Raw genomic sequence first — 18287 nt, 5'->3', positions numbered from 1 at the left:
TATATATATATCAGTCTGGCGAGTAAACTAAAAAATGTACTAGCCAATGGCGATTCAATTGCCAAGGTGTTCGTAGAGGGCTGGGTTATGTAAGTAGAGGCCAGTATGGCCAAAGCATGATATATGGATGTGTTTCTCACATCTAAATAGGACTGCGCTGTTCATTGAAATAAAGTTGGCTTTTTAAAGCATCAAGAAAATGGACCAAAAACATTGACGCATCATGCTCTTCACAGATTTTTGTCCAATCAAATGCTCCTTCTAATACTTCCTGTCACCGACTAGCAGGTAGAAAATTATGGTTCATGGTAACTAAAGCTTATTGGCTATTTTTTAAACAATTAATAGGACAAATACAATACAAGAAAGTATAATAAATTAAAATGTTCAGATACAGTAGGCATATTTAACGGCAGCATTCAAGTAAGAAATAAAATAACCAAATGTCTTAACTGTATGAAATAGGCCTAGCTAAGTATTAATTTTTATTAAAGCTACAAAAGTTCTTCAGCCAAGAGCAGTGATGATTTTCTCTTTATTTAGCTAATTAACATGACTGTAGTCAGACAGCAGTAGGTTCATTAATCTGCTGTCATTTTAAGATCTAATGTAATGAAACACATCTGATTTTCTCCCAACTGTTCACTTAAATTCACTTAAGACTTCATAGACTGTGTTTTTGACAGTTTAAGTGGAATAAGCGCAATTACATTAATTTCCATCTTGACTGCATTAGACTTAATTGTGAGTGAAGACTGAGACCCTTTTACAACCAAAAGAACCAAAATTCCACTCTCAAGTTCAGGTACAGTGTGAATGGGAAGAGAACGGAGTTCTTTTTGTTTTTGCTTTGGGTCACTGAGTGAGCATGTTAAAGGGGTCATATGATGTTGCTAAAAAGAACATTATTTTGTGTATTTGGTGTAATGAAATGTGTTTATGCGGTTTAAGGTTAAAAAAACACATTATTTTCCACATACTGTACATTATTGTTTCTCCTCTATGCCCCGCCTTTCTGAAACGCGTCGATTTTTACAAAGCTCATCGGTCTGAAAAGTGAGGTGTGCTCTGATTGGCCAGCTATCCAGTGCGTTGTGATTGGCCGAATTCCTCAAGCGTGTGACGGAAATGTTATGCCCCTTACCATATTGTGATGCCTTGTCCCAGCCGGAGCGACGAGACAAAAACATTAAAACCCATTATAAACGAGGCATTTGTAGCATCCAGTGGGACATAATTACGAATTATAATGACTTATACTGTCTTTTTCGCGCCGCGTAAACATAAAACCATGTCTGCATTTGTGATCGGAGAAATGACAAACAACAAGCGCTACTCTACACACTCGCGTTTGAATCGTCAGTGGCAAATCCTTTAAATATAAAAAAACATACTTACAGTCTGTGAGCAGCCGGCATTGTATGAACCTTTGGGCGGCGTTATGCAAATCTTCCCAGATCGTGACGTAGGTATGTGGGGGCGTGTTAGAACGAGCCGTTTTAGGTAGTGGTTGTGGTGTGGTTGACTCTTTATAAAGAATATCTCTTTGGATTTGAGACTTTAGTCTTTGCAACTTTACAAATCTTCTTTATGCACCAAGAGCTTGTAACACTCCAAAGAGAAAGGAAAAATGTAAATCGCATCATATGACCCCTTTAAGGCCGGGACACACCAAGCCAACGTCAAAGAACTAGCAGCGATGAAAGCTGACGACATCTGGACCAAAAAGCTGCACTTGAACTCACCGCTACAGCCAGACTACAGCTGACTGCAAACTAGGGGTGCTTTCACACTTGGTTCGATTGCTTGGTCCGAACCCGAGTTCGATTGCTCCCCACTTCCCCTGCCCCCGCTGGACTGTGTTCACATTATATTATTTGGGTCCGAACCGCGGTTCGTTTGCGTCGTCAAGCCAGCAGCTGTTTACCCCGTTGCTTAGTAACGATGGCGCAGGAGAAGACGGCAAAATGCGTAGCAAGGCTCTCTTCAATTTTATATTTATGTTTTTGAACCGTTGGTTTTGTTTCCAAAGCTTCAGTACTTAACGGCACTTACGTCTGCCTTACTGCAAATGCCCTAGAGAACTCTGAAGGCGAATAGAAATGAGATATACAACTCTCTGCTTGCAGCGTGTCAGTCACGCTTGACAGGAAAGTGAGTGAAACACACATAAACACACATTTTTATCAAATAATACGTCATTAATAGCGGTTCACTTCCGTGATTTGGTACGATTGCGTTCACATCAGCAGCGAACCGTACCGGAGTTCACTTGAACCGTACCCCAGACCACCCTTTTTAAGCGGACTCGGGTACGGTTCGTTGGTGCGCACCCGAGTTCGGAAGACAGCGTTCACATCATCCAAACGTACCGAACTCTGACGTCAATCGAACCCGGGTGCGCACCAAAGGGGCTAGTGTGAAAGCACCCTAACACGTGCGTTCTCCGCCTGCGTGAGAGGAATTAGCTGTCTATATCAGCAGCTATCAATAGTAAATATTCGTCATTCAAAAGGAAATGACGTAACATAAACAAAGCAGCGCTTGCTTACCATTTTGAATATCAGTGACAGTAACATTGATAACTTGTATAATTTTAAGCAGCTCATGTTATGAAAACATTCGCATATTGGAATGCTTGGGTAAGACCACGTAACATTAGAACAGCCTTCTGTCTGTGCTGCCTTCATTTACTTACTAGTTTTCATAACTTTTGCTTTAATTCTCTTGCATGGACTCGTTCACTAAACTGAACAACCAATCTGAGTTTTCACTTGCTCCGATGACCCCGATGCCGATTCGGGCAAACTACTGCCAACATGAGTCCGATGAGAGCAGACGTGTGGAACACATCAAACAAACTAACAGACGCTCACCGATGGCCCGACGTTGACTGACGGACGACCATCGGCTTGGTGTGTCCCGAGCTTAGTTTATCTAATTGTGAACAATTCATCCATGCATATCATTTTTGCATATCTTTTTGACCTGATCTCAAAAAACGTAATCTTCCAGTGAAAAGACAGACTTCTCTCTAATGATGTATGCAGTACTTCTCCAATAATTTAGTCCACTTAATCCCTGCCCCTTTCTTACAGTTAATTTCAAGTTGGCATTCAGATCTGCCTCCATCCAATCAAGAACCAATGAATAGAAATGTCAAAATATAATGAAAATAATATAATGAAATATTATATTTTATCAATGATCCATTTCATTGTACAAAAGATCTTTCACTCATTCCATTTCATTACAACTTTAAAGAGCAGCTCTATTTGTTAGCAGCATAGTGTGGGCAAAATATAACACAATTTGGAGACATTGCTTCTGAGTTTGTAGTTTTTTTTGTAGTTTTAAATAGGGCTGCACGATAAATCGCATGCGATATTTAATGCGCATCTTGTCAGAAAGCCGGTTCTGTAATCAGCGGTAAATCTCCATCATTTGCGGGCTTTCACATTGAGCAGCATTTACTACACAGAGCCGTTGTTCACTGACGAGCTGCGCAAAAAATCGCGCGAATATGAATTGCATATATTTATTGAATTGCAATTCAAATGGCAGTTTCAAAATCTGTCAAAACAACTACAATATAATTCAGATTATGCAGATTAATTCAGATTTTTTTGTCATATTATACAGCCCTATATCTAAGCAGTGTGTAATTAAGGTTTTGTTCTCTGGCTTAAAAAAATGTCTGTGTTTTGGATTAAAAAACAGACTTGAGCTTATGTGTAGTAACCCATTGATATCACTAAATGAGGTCAGTCTTTGAGATTCAAATTTTGTCCTTTGGTTAGTAAGAGGAAGGAACGCCTCCTGATTTGCTTGTGCCTGATCAGAATTGATAATTTTCATTGTTTACCCTTGCCGCACAACAAAATCCACACTGTCCTCCAGCTTGAGCTCAGAGGTACACTTAAAACCAAACTCATTTCCAAGAATTTCCACCTCAGTTAAATACATACATTCTAAAATGCCTCGGCAGACTCTCACTCTTCTTTCTTTTTCAAATGCATTCACTGTGTCTTCCTCTTGATTAAAGGTGCAGTTCCAGAAGATCCAGCAGCTCCGTCTGTCACAGAACCGGGCACAGTACTATGGTGGCTCGCTGCCCAACGTCAACCAAATAGGCAATGCCAGCACTGATTTCCAGGTACCTGAGTTCCCCTCCATCCACTTATCTAAGTCTACTAAATCTGTCCAGCAATTCATGTTCATTTAGGAGAAGATAAGCCCCAGCCATATGCTCTGCTTTTCTACCCTCAGATAAACGATGTCAAGAGATGGTAATTGCAAACCTTCTCCTTAAAAAACAAAGAATGTATTTGTCCCCATCTCTTAGTCTGCCCTCCCTTTGCCTACTCCTTCAGTACACTACTTTCTCCACAAGTACACTTGATACAGCGGTGCGATCCAAGAGCCAAAGAACTGTATCTGTGTCTATCCCCTATGGAGAGGAGTGTTGTATACCTTCAGATGAAAGTGCTCTTGTTGCTGTGAATAAAGCTTCTTTAAGACATCAAGCAGTGATCCCTACTTTTTGTCTGCCATGACAGAAACCAAACCTAGAAAGGTAGAAGCACTTTGGAGTAGAATGAATTCACCTGGGGACACAAGCTAATGGTGGCACTTTTAAATTTATGTGTGTATTTTGTTTGTTTATTCTGCATGTCCTGAAATATGGAGGCTCTGATGTCTTTTTACTATTTAAGTCATTTATGACAGATTTTTACATTTGTGAGGAAAGTGTTAACCAAGAAGGTGTTTTTCCACAGGGGACTTTTCCCTCCGGACTGGACTCTGTGCGAGGGACCAGACACCATGGTCTGGTGGAAAGGGTACATCGAGACCGCAATCGGATCAACTCACCACACCGCAGGCCCATTGACAAGCACGGGCGGCAGATATCCTTTAAGTTCACTAGCATAAAGCCTTTGTACTGGAAAAGAGTGATCTGTGAGGGTCTTTACTTACGCTTACACTAGTAGACGCATCATTATTATGAGCTCGCAATGTTGCATGTGTCATACATGTTGACCTTTGCTCATGTGGGCAACTTTTTTTGAGGCTTCAGGCTGTGTGATGATCCTTTATGTATTGATATTCCCACTGCTGCACTGTGGGTGTGAATGAGTGGGTAACTGCAATAACCTGCTGTTTTCTCCCCGCTCATGTTTGGGGTTTTTTTTCTTTCAGTGAGAACCGTTTAGAGATTTGAATATCAGTACTCTGGTGTCCTCATTAGTGGGTGATTAACAAACCTCGCCGCCGATCGTATTGCGCATTCTGCCGCTAGTTCTGCAGTCATTCAGCCTGCAGGTTGATGAAGTCACTGGCTACGCCGGCCCGGCCGGTCTTTTATCCTCCTCGGTTGTGTAGTTGATGGATTTCTTTCATCAATTTTTCAGCGGTTGTCTGTAAGCTTAATCGTCTGTGGGCTCAAAGATCATTTCGGTCTGCAGATTTAGCTTAGTGCTAAAGATTAAATAAAAATAAAAAGGCCTTAATGCCTTGTGAGTTACCACACTGTTTTGAAGATGTGGAATGCACGAACTGTCGTCCACTGATCTAGTTTTGAAGCAACACAGAGGTTTTGAATTATCTAGTACCAGAGTAAGGAGCTACTCCGTAGTCCTTAATATTGGGATTGTTTGGGAATGGTCCACTTGCTCTGATGCCGTGCCATATGGAGAGACAACAAAGGCAGCGTGAGGGAGACAGAAGAAAAAAAAGTGACAGAGTTGAGTTACGTAAGAGCTTTCAATGATGGGTTCAAAGTAATTCCACACGGTTTGCCACGGCCGCCCTTGTTCTTTGAGCGGGAAAAGGCATTTGTGACCGCAGTCATGCTAAAAACTGCAAGACCTGTTTGTCAGAACTCTGTCGACTCTGTGCTCTGTGAATTGAACCACTCCCTCCCCAAGAGCTGAAGATATTCAGGCTTATTCTCGCGGGTTCCTTCAGAGTCTCTGATGATTTTTTTTTTCTTCATCTCGTTGTCTGTTTATATTGATTAATTTTTGATTGTTCACATTAATTGCTAAACACTTGTTTTTATTTGTCTCTGAAACGGAAAATTATTTTAATTAGTATTTTGTTATTGTCTTCAAATCTCTTTGCTCTAGGCTCAAAGCTTTCAGGTTTTTGTTGTTGCTTTCAGTTTGAGAATTCAACATGTGTCTCATCCCTGTCAATAAGAAGGCTTACTAACACTCATTAATCTGATGCAGCAGAGAGTCCAGATTGATAAAGTTCCATTCTAACTCGTTCTTCAGGGACTTGTTTGTGGTGCATCTCTGTTTCTCATACTGAAAATTAGGGATTTAAACAAACCCCCGAATGTTTAACTTTGTAAACTCTAACTTTTCTTGCACGTTTTTTTTAACAATGATTTTTACATTTACATTTTGGCAGCTGCTTTTACCAAAGCAACTTATATTGCATTCATGCTCTACATTTTACCAGTTCATCCATTCACTGGAAATCAAACCTATGACCTTGGCATTGCTAACGCCATGCTTTACTGTTTGAGCTACAGGAATGCATTCCTTTCTCAGCCCTAGTTTAATGGCATCTCTTTACTAAGTAGCCTATTATTAACAAAGGCCAGTATTTTTGATACCAATACTGCTACTGATGTCTCGATTAATTAAATTTTCACCTCAATTTTAGCCATTAATTATAGCCATGCAATATTACAGTATAATTGAAAGACATTATTTTTAATATATAGTAGGCTCTGAAAAATATAACTTTTAATTTAAGTGAACTTAAAACAATCTTCACATAAACTATAAATTGTATTTTATAGTTTTGGCATAATTTTCTGTTTTTGTCAGTTGAAGAGCTACTGGCGCGCTGTCTGAAGCGTCTCGGCGTGTGTGCGTACAGCCGAACGCGCAGCCTTTCAAACTGTACTCCATCTGATAATCATCTTCGTTCAGTGTCTGCGCTATTTCTCGCCAGAAGTTATGACCGAGGCGATAACACTGTCTTTATACTCGTTTAAACTAGAGTTGTGGATATCTCATAACCCCCTCACACAAGCGCTTGTCAACGGGCCAGTGATGTCACCTTGTGGACAAACTAATTAGTGCAAAAACAATTCAAGGCGTATGTGCGACCTGCGTGTACTCTTCCCTCGGGCTGGATAAAGATGATTGGCGGGCCGGATTGGGCTCGTGGGCCGCCAATTGAATAACCCAGTTTAGCAGCTAAACTTAAGCTGTGGGCACGATTCGCTTGCATAAATGTTTTTGTATTTTATGTCATTATTATAAGAACGGATTGGAGCACTATATTATTGTTCTATGTAAAGGTGCTTTGTCAATGGTAGCGCTCGCTAACTTGCTCAAGGACTCCTCGCTGACCAATCAGAGCAGAGCAGGCTTATGGAAGGGAGGGGTTTGCTCCGAACTTGCTTGGAACGAATCGTTTCGAAATCATTGGCAAATGACTCTAATATTAAATGTATATTCTGAGAAAATTACAATGTTTTCTGACCTTAGATGCATTTAAACCTGTTGTAGGGGACTCCAACACAATATTAGGACACTTTAAAATACCATATGACCTGCTCTTTCAGTCACACTGCTTGTTGAGAAGCTTGCTGTTACTTTTCTAAGCGATCACACTTATTTTTTTATCAGGTACCACTCAGAACACTGTTGGCACATATACACTGCAAAGTCTAATGAGTGAATCCTGTAACTTATTGTTTGTTCGGTGCCTACAGAGTCACTTCTGACATTTTGATGAGTGGTAATCATAATAATGTTTAGGCATCCATGAGTGATAAACAAGAATGCAAACAAATATTTGCATAATGTTTAACCAATATGCATGACCGACGTTATATTAGTGACTTGAAGAGTCATAATTTCTGGTAAATTTAAAGAGGCCCTGAAATGCATTTTCAGACTTTATATTATGTTTCTGGAGGTTAGCATATCAAGTTAGCAAAAATGTTGGCACCTAAAAAGTTATTTGTAAACTATTTGTGTAAAAAAAAATTTCCATCATCATTTTCACTTTCTGTCAAAAACACCCTTCAAGGATGTTACCTCTTTCAGAAATGCAAGTAAATGGTCACTGCTGTGATTGGTGAACTTAATCACACCATTTTAATGCTTGATATGGCCTGTAATGCAGCTGTATATGTTTAAGCCCGAGTAAGATTCAGAAGCAGAAGAAAATGAATCTGTGCAACTACAACGATTGCAGCGGTCAGCTTCAGCATGGTGATTGCTTGCACTTGCTATTTTTTGTTTTATAGATCTAAAACTATTATTTTAACTACTTGTTGGATGTCTATAATTAATTAATATTTAGACAAACTGGCAACATGTTGAGAGTAATTAAGAAATGAGACAAACAAACGAAAACGTTCTCATTCAGATGCTCAGGCACATTGTTAAAAAATCTCCCTGATTTGATTTATTGTAGAGTATTATTGTAGCGTAACCACTCATACATGTAAAATCAAGGACAGTTTTATTTTCTATTTCATGACCCCTCTAAGTAAACCACCATTTTATTGCTTCTTGTTTAAGCATCTGCTTTAAAACGGTGAGCTGTTTTTGGCAGTGTTGGCATGTCCACTTATTAGTATATTTGGGATTGTTTTTTTTTTATATATATAAATATGAGCAGTCATGGGTTGGGATTATATAGAGTTTTGGCCTTATTTAGGCTTATTTCTGTGATGAAAATAGCTTATTTTGAGCTTATTTTGTTGGACCCAGCCTGATCTGGCAACACTGTCTCTGTGACCCTTAATACTGTATATGTGGTGCCCATAGACTGCAGGGCCTCTAAAAACAACTACAGTACAGAGATACCAACTCGAGTCAAAATATGTGAATAAAAAAAAAGATGAAATTTGACAAAAGCACATAAAATAGCAAAAGCTTAATCTGAAATGTGAAATTAAAACTGAAAATCTAAAAATAAATGCTACTTCATAATATTAATAAATACTACAGTAGTATATAAATAGTACTAACATAACACTGGCTGCAGTGTGTTCATACCCCACAGTGATGTGCTAAAAAGCACTCAGAACACCTTCGCAACCACATGGCAATGCCATGAAAACCACGTACATCACCACTAACATTATGATGACAAGTTTTTTTTTAGCTATATGCCACTTACATTTTCTTAAAAAAAACTTCTTAAACTCCAAACTACAATCTACATTTAATCTAAATGAACTGAGACTCTCTAAATAAACATTCGCCCACTAAAGCATTTCATTTTCATGCCACTCTAATTCTGCTGAGTGAGAGAATATGAGGAAGGATTCAAAGCCCAAATTTGCTTTCACTCTGATTCCCTCCCCCCCCCTTTAGTGCCAGATGTCCCTCACAGTGTTGGCTTGTTTTGCTCTCATCGATTCATCCACGTCTGCCAAGATTAGACTCTCTCACAGGCTCGCTAGCCAACCGAACGCTAGCCAACTTCCTCCTAACACATGTAGTTGCTTTCGAGCCGCATATATCACGCCAGATGCCATGATCTTGCTTTGTCTCTGGAGTGTTTCTGGAATGATGTCCAATTGGAGGACGAGCGGTGTGGGTTGAGTGTGAAATGTCAGAGAGAAAGGTTAGCTCACCCACGCCATCCTGCAGCTTCTGAGACGAAGGTGCTGTCACAGCCACCCTGTCTCTCCACACCGCTTCAGCGGCCACGGGCTAATTAGATTTTAGGAAGGATCCCTCGTAATACAAGCCGTCTGGCTTATGTCATCATCGCTTTCCCCCTCCCAGTCCGCGTATCAACAACAGTATTCACACAATGTCACGCCAGGGATTTCATACATATGATGGCGGTTATCAATGCGTACAGTGTGTTTGAACAAGGAGGCCTAAGATGGTTTTTCTGTGGCCTGGATTTGGCTGCTCATTGGTTGGTTATTCTATGTTGTGTCATGGTGAGGGTCACGGGGCGGGCTGGTGGTTGAAAGGTTGGCATGAAGAGCTCAGTCTCTCATTACTGCAGCAGAACTGATGACTAGGTTTTCCAGGCCTGAGCAGATGTTGTACAGCGAAAGACTCTGTCCTGCTTTCTGTCTTGTAAATCCACCCCTCCTCCCATTTGGATGTGAGAGTCTTGGCACAGAGGGACATGACGAGGCAGCATTGTCAACATCGGTCTGAGTTAAGGAAACAATGTTTACTCAAGGAGTTCTTCAGCTGGACTGTTTTCGCTCCTATAATTCCTGTAACTTTTCTGAGAGTGTTGAGTGGATTTGGACAGCACAAGTGAGATTTTAAAAGGGCCATATCAAGACAAATCAAGTGAGATCAAAAGTTTGTGTAATATGAAATCACGATCTCCACCCTTCTTCAGTCTGAGAAAATCTATTGAAACTAACCTACAAAATACAGCTTGAAATCGGTTGTGCCTGCCTGGGCTGCTTGAAACATTGTCCACTAGTCACAGTAAGGTAACAAGAAGAAAGTGTGATAGATTTAATATTAAAGTCAGAAAACAAAATGTGATAACTCGGTCTTCCAGAGACGGATTAAAAATTCCTCTTCATTTGTCGCAAAGATAATGTTTCGAATTTATGAGATGACCGTTGTTTTCCAGCATAATTGATTAATTGAGTTGCATTTATACACTACCATTCAAAAGTTTGGGATCAAATTTTTTTTTCTTTGAAAGAACTAGTTTTAACTATCAAGAATATGCAATGTTACAAAAGCTTTCTATTTCAAATGAATGCTGTAATTTTGAACCTTCATTCATTCAAGAATCCAGTTTCCCCAAAAATAATGAGCAGAACAGAGCTTTGGAGGATTTCCTTGACTGAACTACGCTGAGAGCTCTCCATATGGAACGATGTACCTTTCTCCTCCCCCTGACAACAGCTGGAGAAGGTGAGTCCTGCCCTTAAAGCTATTAGGACCGATATAGTCCTGCACACACACATCCACCACCAACAAATATGTGTCTTTGCATTCATTACATACATTGTTACATTCTACTTCATGATCATATCTCCTGTCAGTTGCAGGGCAGAGTGCAAAGATGATGTTATCTTGAAACTAAGCCATCGTAGTGACATCAAGCGGTGCTGCGAGAGAGATCATGTCACATTAGAGGGAGTGTTAATGTGTGTTTTGCATTTGCATAGGCTATCCCCACAGATGCCTGAAAAGAAAACAGTAATAACACATCTGTTTTTGTAGCGCAGGGAAAATACGCATCCGCAGCGATAGATAAGACTTGCAAAAGGTTAGATTAAACAATAGTGTTCAAAGAGACATACGCACGTCGTTTTGTCGTTCTCGACTCTGAGGGAGATTATAAATCCTTTCTCTGACCACAAACGCTCACACGTTTGCTCTGCACAAATGCCGCTCTTCTCGGTTCAGCCCCCGTGAGGCGTAACCATTGGACGGTTTTCCTCATTTGTTTGCTGAGGAGTCAATTGCAGCCAGTAATAAAAGGCTTAAGGAAGCTTCTCCTCATCATAGTCATGTTTTGAATGCAGGCTTGGCCGGCAGCCAGTATGCCTTCTTACCTGGGCTCCATGTTGACTTTTCAACTTGTAAAACTTTCAGAGTCCACGCCCTGTGGCATTGTTTACACCTGAAAACTGGTTGGCCTGATCAGCTTTGGCACAGCCTTCTGCTCCCGCTGTGTCGAAACACTGCTGTGACAGCCATATGCCATAGAGCGGCTCACATACGACACTATACACGAAACCCAGGGCTTTATCTTATTTATTTGATTGCTTTTAGATTGAAATGCGAAATTAAATTATAGTTCAAACTAGGGGTGGAACGGTTCAACTTACTCATGGTTCGGTTTGTTATACTGTCAAATAAAAATAAAGAAAATAAGAATAATCTATCTAACTACAAGCAACAGCACAAATAAAATAAACAGTGATTTTCAGTTTTTTTTAGGTAGGTCTAACATTAGTTTTTAGGTACAGAAATTGAATAAAGTAATGAAATGTAAAACAGCATTGCATATTTGACTGTATAAACTAAAGATTAATCTTTATTAAAGTTTCAAAAGCTATTCAATCAATAGCAGTGAGTGATTTCTTTGTTGTTGCTGTTTGATTAATATTAAGAAAGTGCTGTCACTTTAAGAGAATGCACTGACACAGTACGTTCAGCCGGCTATGTCTGCTATAGGATACTTACCAAGACGGGCATTTTGACAAAATTTTTGTGTGAATTTGTCCATTTAAACACAATACTTCAGAGAAAGCTTAATATTTGCGCGGGTTTGCGCGTTTTGGATGAGCGCACGCGCAAATCTTCTCACTGCTTGCGCGAGCTCGCGTCTTCTGGCTCTTAAATGTTTAAACTGGCAAAGCTTAAACGAGTTTAGCTTAAACACAGATCAATGTGTGCTGTCCAGGTTTCACCTGTGCGTGCGCGCTATCAGCACCCGGGTGATGACAGAATAAATGCTCATATTCCAGCATACAGCAGTCGCATACGTTTTTTTTTTCATCACTGTTGTTGTAATGTATTGGGGAAGCCAGAATGCGCATCCATCAACAGAAACATAGGCTACATTAGCCGAACCCTGTTTGTTTTACGTGTTATTTATAGCAAACCATATTACAGATGCGTTGTCAGATTTAAGTTGAACCGCGGTCCTAGCGCGTGCTGCACCGTGTGTGGAGAACCGTAGGGTTCGATTGTTTTTCCTCGATCCGTTCCACCCCTAATAAATACAGTATATAGCATATATTATGTAAACAAAAACTTTTATTTTGGATGCGATTAATTGTTGTCCAGCACTCATTTTTAACAGTTTTTTTTCTCACTAAATTATATATTGTGATAAAACCATATACTGTGATAAAAGCTTCAATGACTTTGTGAAAATTTGATGTACATACAATCATATATTAGCCGAAACCTGTTTGACGTGTTATTTATAGCAAACCATATTACAGATTCGTTGTCAGATTTAAGTTGAACCGCGGTCCTAGCGCGTGGAGAACCGTACGGTTCGATTTTTTTCCGCGAACCGTTCCACCCCTAGTTCAAACACTGATGTATAATTGTTTGTAATAATAGTTTGGAATTATTAAGATTCTGTAATGTTTTTGAAAGAAGTCTCACCAAGGCCAGCATTTATTGCAATTTATTGTAAATAAATTTATTGTGAACAAAAAAAAAAAAATTTAATTTATTCCTTTGATGGCATAGCTGAATGAATGATAGCACAGTCTTCGGCATTAAATTATCCTTCAGAAATTCAGACAAGCGGATGAGTCCAGGATGCGAACGCAACACGTTTTCCTTAGCCTATAATGGTTTTCTATGTGTAAAATGCTTAATGCGTTAAAATGCATTGCGTTCTTATTTTGGGCTCATCTGCTTGTCTATACATAGAATGCTTTATTAAGAATGTTTACGGAGTTTTGTCTTTTAAAAACACTCTCTTAAAGCATGAAGCCACGTTAAGCGTTTTCCTTATAACTGTTTTCTATCGGTGAAATGCTTAATGCGTAATTAAACGCATTGCGTTCTTATTATGGGCTTATTTGCTTGGATGTACATTGTATGATTTACTAATTATGTGTATACTGAGTTTGGTCTTTTAAAAACACTCTCAAATTAACGCATTAAGCCACGTTAAGCATTTTAGAATGTCCCCGTCAAAGTTGCGTTCGTTACTATAGCAACAGTAGACTCACGATGCATTGCATTTTAAAAATCAAGCAATCATTGTTAAAAGAACTGCTTTTGTTATGTCGTGATCACGAGAAAACAACTCGTGTCGAGATCATGAGAAAATTAGGTCGTAATCACAAAACAAAAAATAAAAATAATGCATGGCCTCTTAGAACTTCTGTATTAAGCAGCAGTTTTTAACATTGATAAGAACCATTATTAATTAATAACAGCATCAAAATAATTGATGATAACGGAGTAACAAATCAGCATATTAAAATGATTTCTGAAGGATCATGTGACACTGAAGACTGGAGAAATTGCTGCTAAAAATGTTGGCTTTGGCATTGGATTAAATTATTTTAAAAAATACATTCAAATAGAAATAGAATTTATTTGAAAGTATAATAATGTCACAATATCACTGTTTTTGTAGTACTTTTGATCAAATAAATGCAGCCTTGGTGGGCATAAACATTAAAAAACATTAAACATTTGAAAAACACAAATAATTCATGTTTGTTCCAAACTTTAGTAGTGTAGTTGGTGTGTATAGAAGCAGATGGGGGTAGCAGAGGATAATGCTCTCCTGTGGAGTTTAGCTGAATATATGATCTTAGGCAAACTTTTAGAGCTTCATCATAAATGCATAAACAGTGAGCGTTTCACTCCACTTCAAGGGGCGTCTCAGAGGCATCTTATGAATCATGAAACATAGGATTCAGAGGATCAAGCACAGTTAGATCTTCACCACTACATGTATATTTCTGAAGTTTTTACATTGCTTTCCTGTTAAACTTTTTTAATTAAATCCAGTTTTCTTCTCTTCTTCAGGAGTGTTGTCATTGTTTGTTCAAATTGTGTCCTGGTGAAGCCTGAATACTAACCACAGCATTTCTCTCCGATTCTAACCGTCTCTTTTTCTTCCTCAAGGATGAATGTTCAGCTATTCCTCAAATCTCTTCTCAGTGTAAACAGCACTAACTAAACCTGCCAGATCTTTTGCTAGCTACCCCTCAGAGCTGCCCTCCTCTATCCTCAGAACAGATTGTGAGCTCAGCATGTTTGTAAACCCCCTCCCTCTTTGCTCTGGACCAGATTAGCTTTCGCTAATGACCGTGGTCCATGTTTTGGTTTGGTTTTTGTTTTATTCCGGTGTGCCCGTTTGACCTTGCACAGATATGTGTGATTGAATTGCGGGTGTGCTGCTGTGTCTTTTTTTTCTTTTGGGATCTTGTGCTCTAATATCATCTCATATGAATAAACGAAGAGCCGAACAGATGTTTTCTGTCTGCGTGGACATTAGAGGTTAAGCTAGATTTAGGAGGAGTCGGAGAGCAATCGCAAATGATTTTTGGCATTTTTAATGATGCTGGTGGTGTTTGTGAAGTCTGCCGTTTGTTGTCTGACAGTGTGACACGTCACAGAAAATCTGCAGGTTTACTAGTGTTTGGTTTGTGCAGTTGTAAAATGGCTCAAGGGATGTCTGCTTGGATGTTTGTGATGCTTTAACGCATGTTAAGAAAAGGCATAAGGAACTAGTTACTTCTTTGCTCATGGGAGAAATCAAGGCCAGTTGGCAACAAATCAGTGATTATGGTTTTAGGGGTAGTGTTCATGAAGGTTCAGTGGGACTTTCCATGAAAAGAGTATAAAGTAGGGCCTTAAAATGATTGATTTTTTTTTCTTTTCCGTGTTAGTAGATGTTTAACATTCAGAAAATGTTTTTAAGGGGTTAAACTAATTATATGAGCATTATATTCTGAGGTTTGCAACAAAATGAAAGGGTTTCAATCAAATAGAAAAAAAAAAAAATGTACATAAAAAGCCTGTAACAGGGTTGCAAATTTAGCCTAAATTAAACTATCACTCGGCAGCATCTAGCTAGTTTGGGACCAAATGTTGGTTTATAGTTATTGATAAAACATGCTTTATTTTAGATGAATGAAAGGGAATTTGTTTTATTTGATTTATTTTTTAATAATTTGTTAACAGGGCTAAATGACTTTCACAGTTGTTCATGATTTATTGAATAAGGATTAAGGATAATGAATTAAAAAATATTTTTTACTTACAATTTCTTCCCAAAAAGTATTTTAGAACTTGGCATAATTTGAAAAAAATTGTTTTGTTTAGTTTTGTTTTCTAATACGTCTATATAAAGATTGAAGCATCAGTATCGGCATCGGTATCGGCCGATCACCATGACATCCTGATTGGAGCATCCCTAATATATATATATATATAATATAATTTTTTTTCTTTTGTAAAATGAATTAAAACATAATAGAGATTTGTTGGAAGTATTTTTAAACTTTGAAGTGTTGCTAATACAATACATTTACATTTAGAGACCATATTTACTGTACGTATTGTGTTCAATTCAAGTTATTCCTTAAATTGTCTTTACTTGGTCTTAGAAAGGTCTTTAAAAGTCTAAAATTTACCTTCAGAAAACCTGCAGAAACCCTGATTAATTATTGTGTGCTCAAGTTAATTAGTTTATTATGATAATCTAATAGGACGTCATCGGAAAAATGTGCAGCGTTTTTGTAATATAAACATGTTTTTAATAATGAAAATTTCCCTAGCTTTTGAAAGCTATTGTAGCATTTAATATTGAGTAAATGAGCACTGGGTGTGCTAGTATGAGTAGTCTGCAGGGGATTGCTCTTGGTTCTCTATTGGTTTAAGAGTGCAGTAGGAGTTGTTTGGGCAGCAGAGGATGATCATCCTGCTTTACTGGAGTCTCATCCTAATGTATACCCTGGAGGAACTGTTTACAGCTCTCTCAACACATCTGTGATGCATTACCTACCGCAGCACATGCTGGGCAAGGGTTAATGAGCTGAAAAGGGCGTCAACACAGCTCCTTAACCCCTTCCGTCCGTTCACCACACAACTTGGTGCGACCAGTGCAGATTTCTGTTGCTTATTCACACAATAACCTGGTGTATGGGTGGCGGATGTGTTTTGAGTTCAGTACACAGGGCCTCACATCTACCACCAGAAAAGGAAATGTGAGTGGACTGAGGTAGTATGTTGCCAAATAAAAGATGTTGTTGGCATTGAAATGATCGAGAGAAAGATCGGCTGATACTGTAACATTAATATAAAGTGTTTTGGAGACTTTTAACGTCCATTCCTTTCAACATTTTTCTTTGACTATTCTCACAACATATTCTCACGTGGATTTGTGACCCTTATAGTACTACCATTTAATGTGGTGTGCAATCTGAATGTCAGTGTTTTAGTGTGCCCCAGTGTTCAGTTGCGTCCGTAGGGACGACAGTGCTACTATGATACTTTCAGGCTCAGCGCTCCCTGGGGTACAGCTGTCCCTCTGGTGTCTGGGTAAACAGGGCTGGTTCTGAATCCTAGGCAACATCCATAGGTTTCCCTGTGGAGCTCAGCTGGACTGGGTCAGGAACACGGGTCAGCGCTGTCCTCTTAGTCCCACGCTCTCCCATCCTGGATCTGAGCCTCTGCTCTTCCCAGACAAGACTTCCTCTGGGAGGTTTTCTAGAAAGGCATTCGTCCTGACTCAAGTGTGATTCAATAGCGATAAGCTTTCATTGAAGAATCTCTCAGTTTTTGGTGGTCTGCCTGATGCCAGTTTAAAAACATCTGTTTTTCACGTTGTCTTTGACCACAGGTCAGCTTTATATAACAATCTGTTTATGAATCCTTTTCTAGCAACTTTTACCAAGACCTGCTTTTGTTAGGAGTCTATATAATGCTATACTGCTAGGTAATTGCAACGTTTTTCTCGCAATTGTGAGTTAACATCTTGCCATTCGTGATACAAATCGTTCAGAATTGCATGATACAAACTAGCAATTCTGACTTTTTTTCTCAGAATTGTGAGATATAACCTTGCAATTCTGAAAAAGTTACAATTGCGAGATATAAACACGCAATTCTGAGAAGTTTATTCTGAATTTATTTCTTGCAATTGCGAGTTTATATCCCACAATTCTGACTTTTTCCTCGCAATGACTTAATAACTCGCAGTTCTGAGAAAAAATCACGCAATCTGAGAAATAAAGTCAGAATTGCCAGTTTATATCTCGCAATTCTGACTTTTAGGGTTGGGCCGATAGACGATGCCATAGTCCATCGCCGATGGCTGTTAGACATCATGATGTTGAGCCGACATCGTGATCCCAATAGCCTACTGTGTTCGGAAAGAAAATTACGTGTACTACAGAACTCATAAAGGGAATAAATACAAGATGGGATGAAAATATATATTTCAATACTTTCACTCGCAGTTATATCATTGGGCAATTACACTGTATATAAATTGCGGGCATCAGGTAGCCGCTTATGCCTGGCATTGAAACTGCTTTTGAATGCACGATCGCTTTTTTAAGTTTCACTTTCACTTTTGAGATTCGCGATCGCATGTACTTTGCTTATACTATGGAGTGGCAGTACTTACCACACATTTTACAAGATTAGATGTTTGTCAGTGGTGCTGAGGATCTGCAAATCATTCGCTATCGTCCACAGTCATCTCTCCTTACTCTGTTTATGTGGTAAGTGAACTTTTACAGTATGTACTGTAATGTAACAGGCAACCGTTAGCAAACGTTATTTGTTTTCCGTGCCTTTCTGAATACG

At 39.0% G+C, this 18287-nt stretch overlaps 1 protein-coding gene across 1 annotated transcript in view; it reads left to right on the top strand.

Annotated features, from left to right (window-relative positions):
* The window catches only part of LOC107730226 (CREB-regulated transcription coactivator 3-like), a 49351-nt gene that overhangs the window by 12343 nt on the left and 18721 nt on the right, over positions 1-18287 (top strand). Inside the window, exons 2-4 of the mRNA XM_016540984.1 lie at positions 4046-4156; positions 4779-4907; positions 10828-10889. Coding sequence (XP_016396470.1) covers positions 4046-4156; positions 4779-4907; positions 10828-10889 — 302 coding nt within the window. The remainder of the gene's footprint in view (positions 1-4045; positions 4157-4778; positions 4908-10827; positions 10890-18287) is intronic.

The sequence above is a fragment of the Sinocyclocheilus rhinocerous genome, unplaced genomic scaffold, assembly GCF_001515625.1.
Source record: "Sinocyclocheilus rhinocerous isolate Xijiao unplaced genomic scaffold, SAMN03320098_v1.1 scaffold368, whole genome shotgun sequence".
Lineage (NCBI taxonomy): Eukaryota > Metazoa > Chordata > Actinopteri > Cypriniformes > Cyprinidae > Sinocyclocheilus > Sinocyclocheilus rhinocerous.
This window is presented reverse-complemented; position numbering and strand designations above follow the sequence as displayed.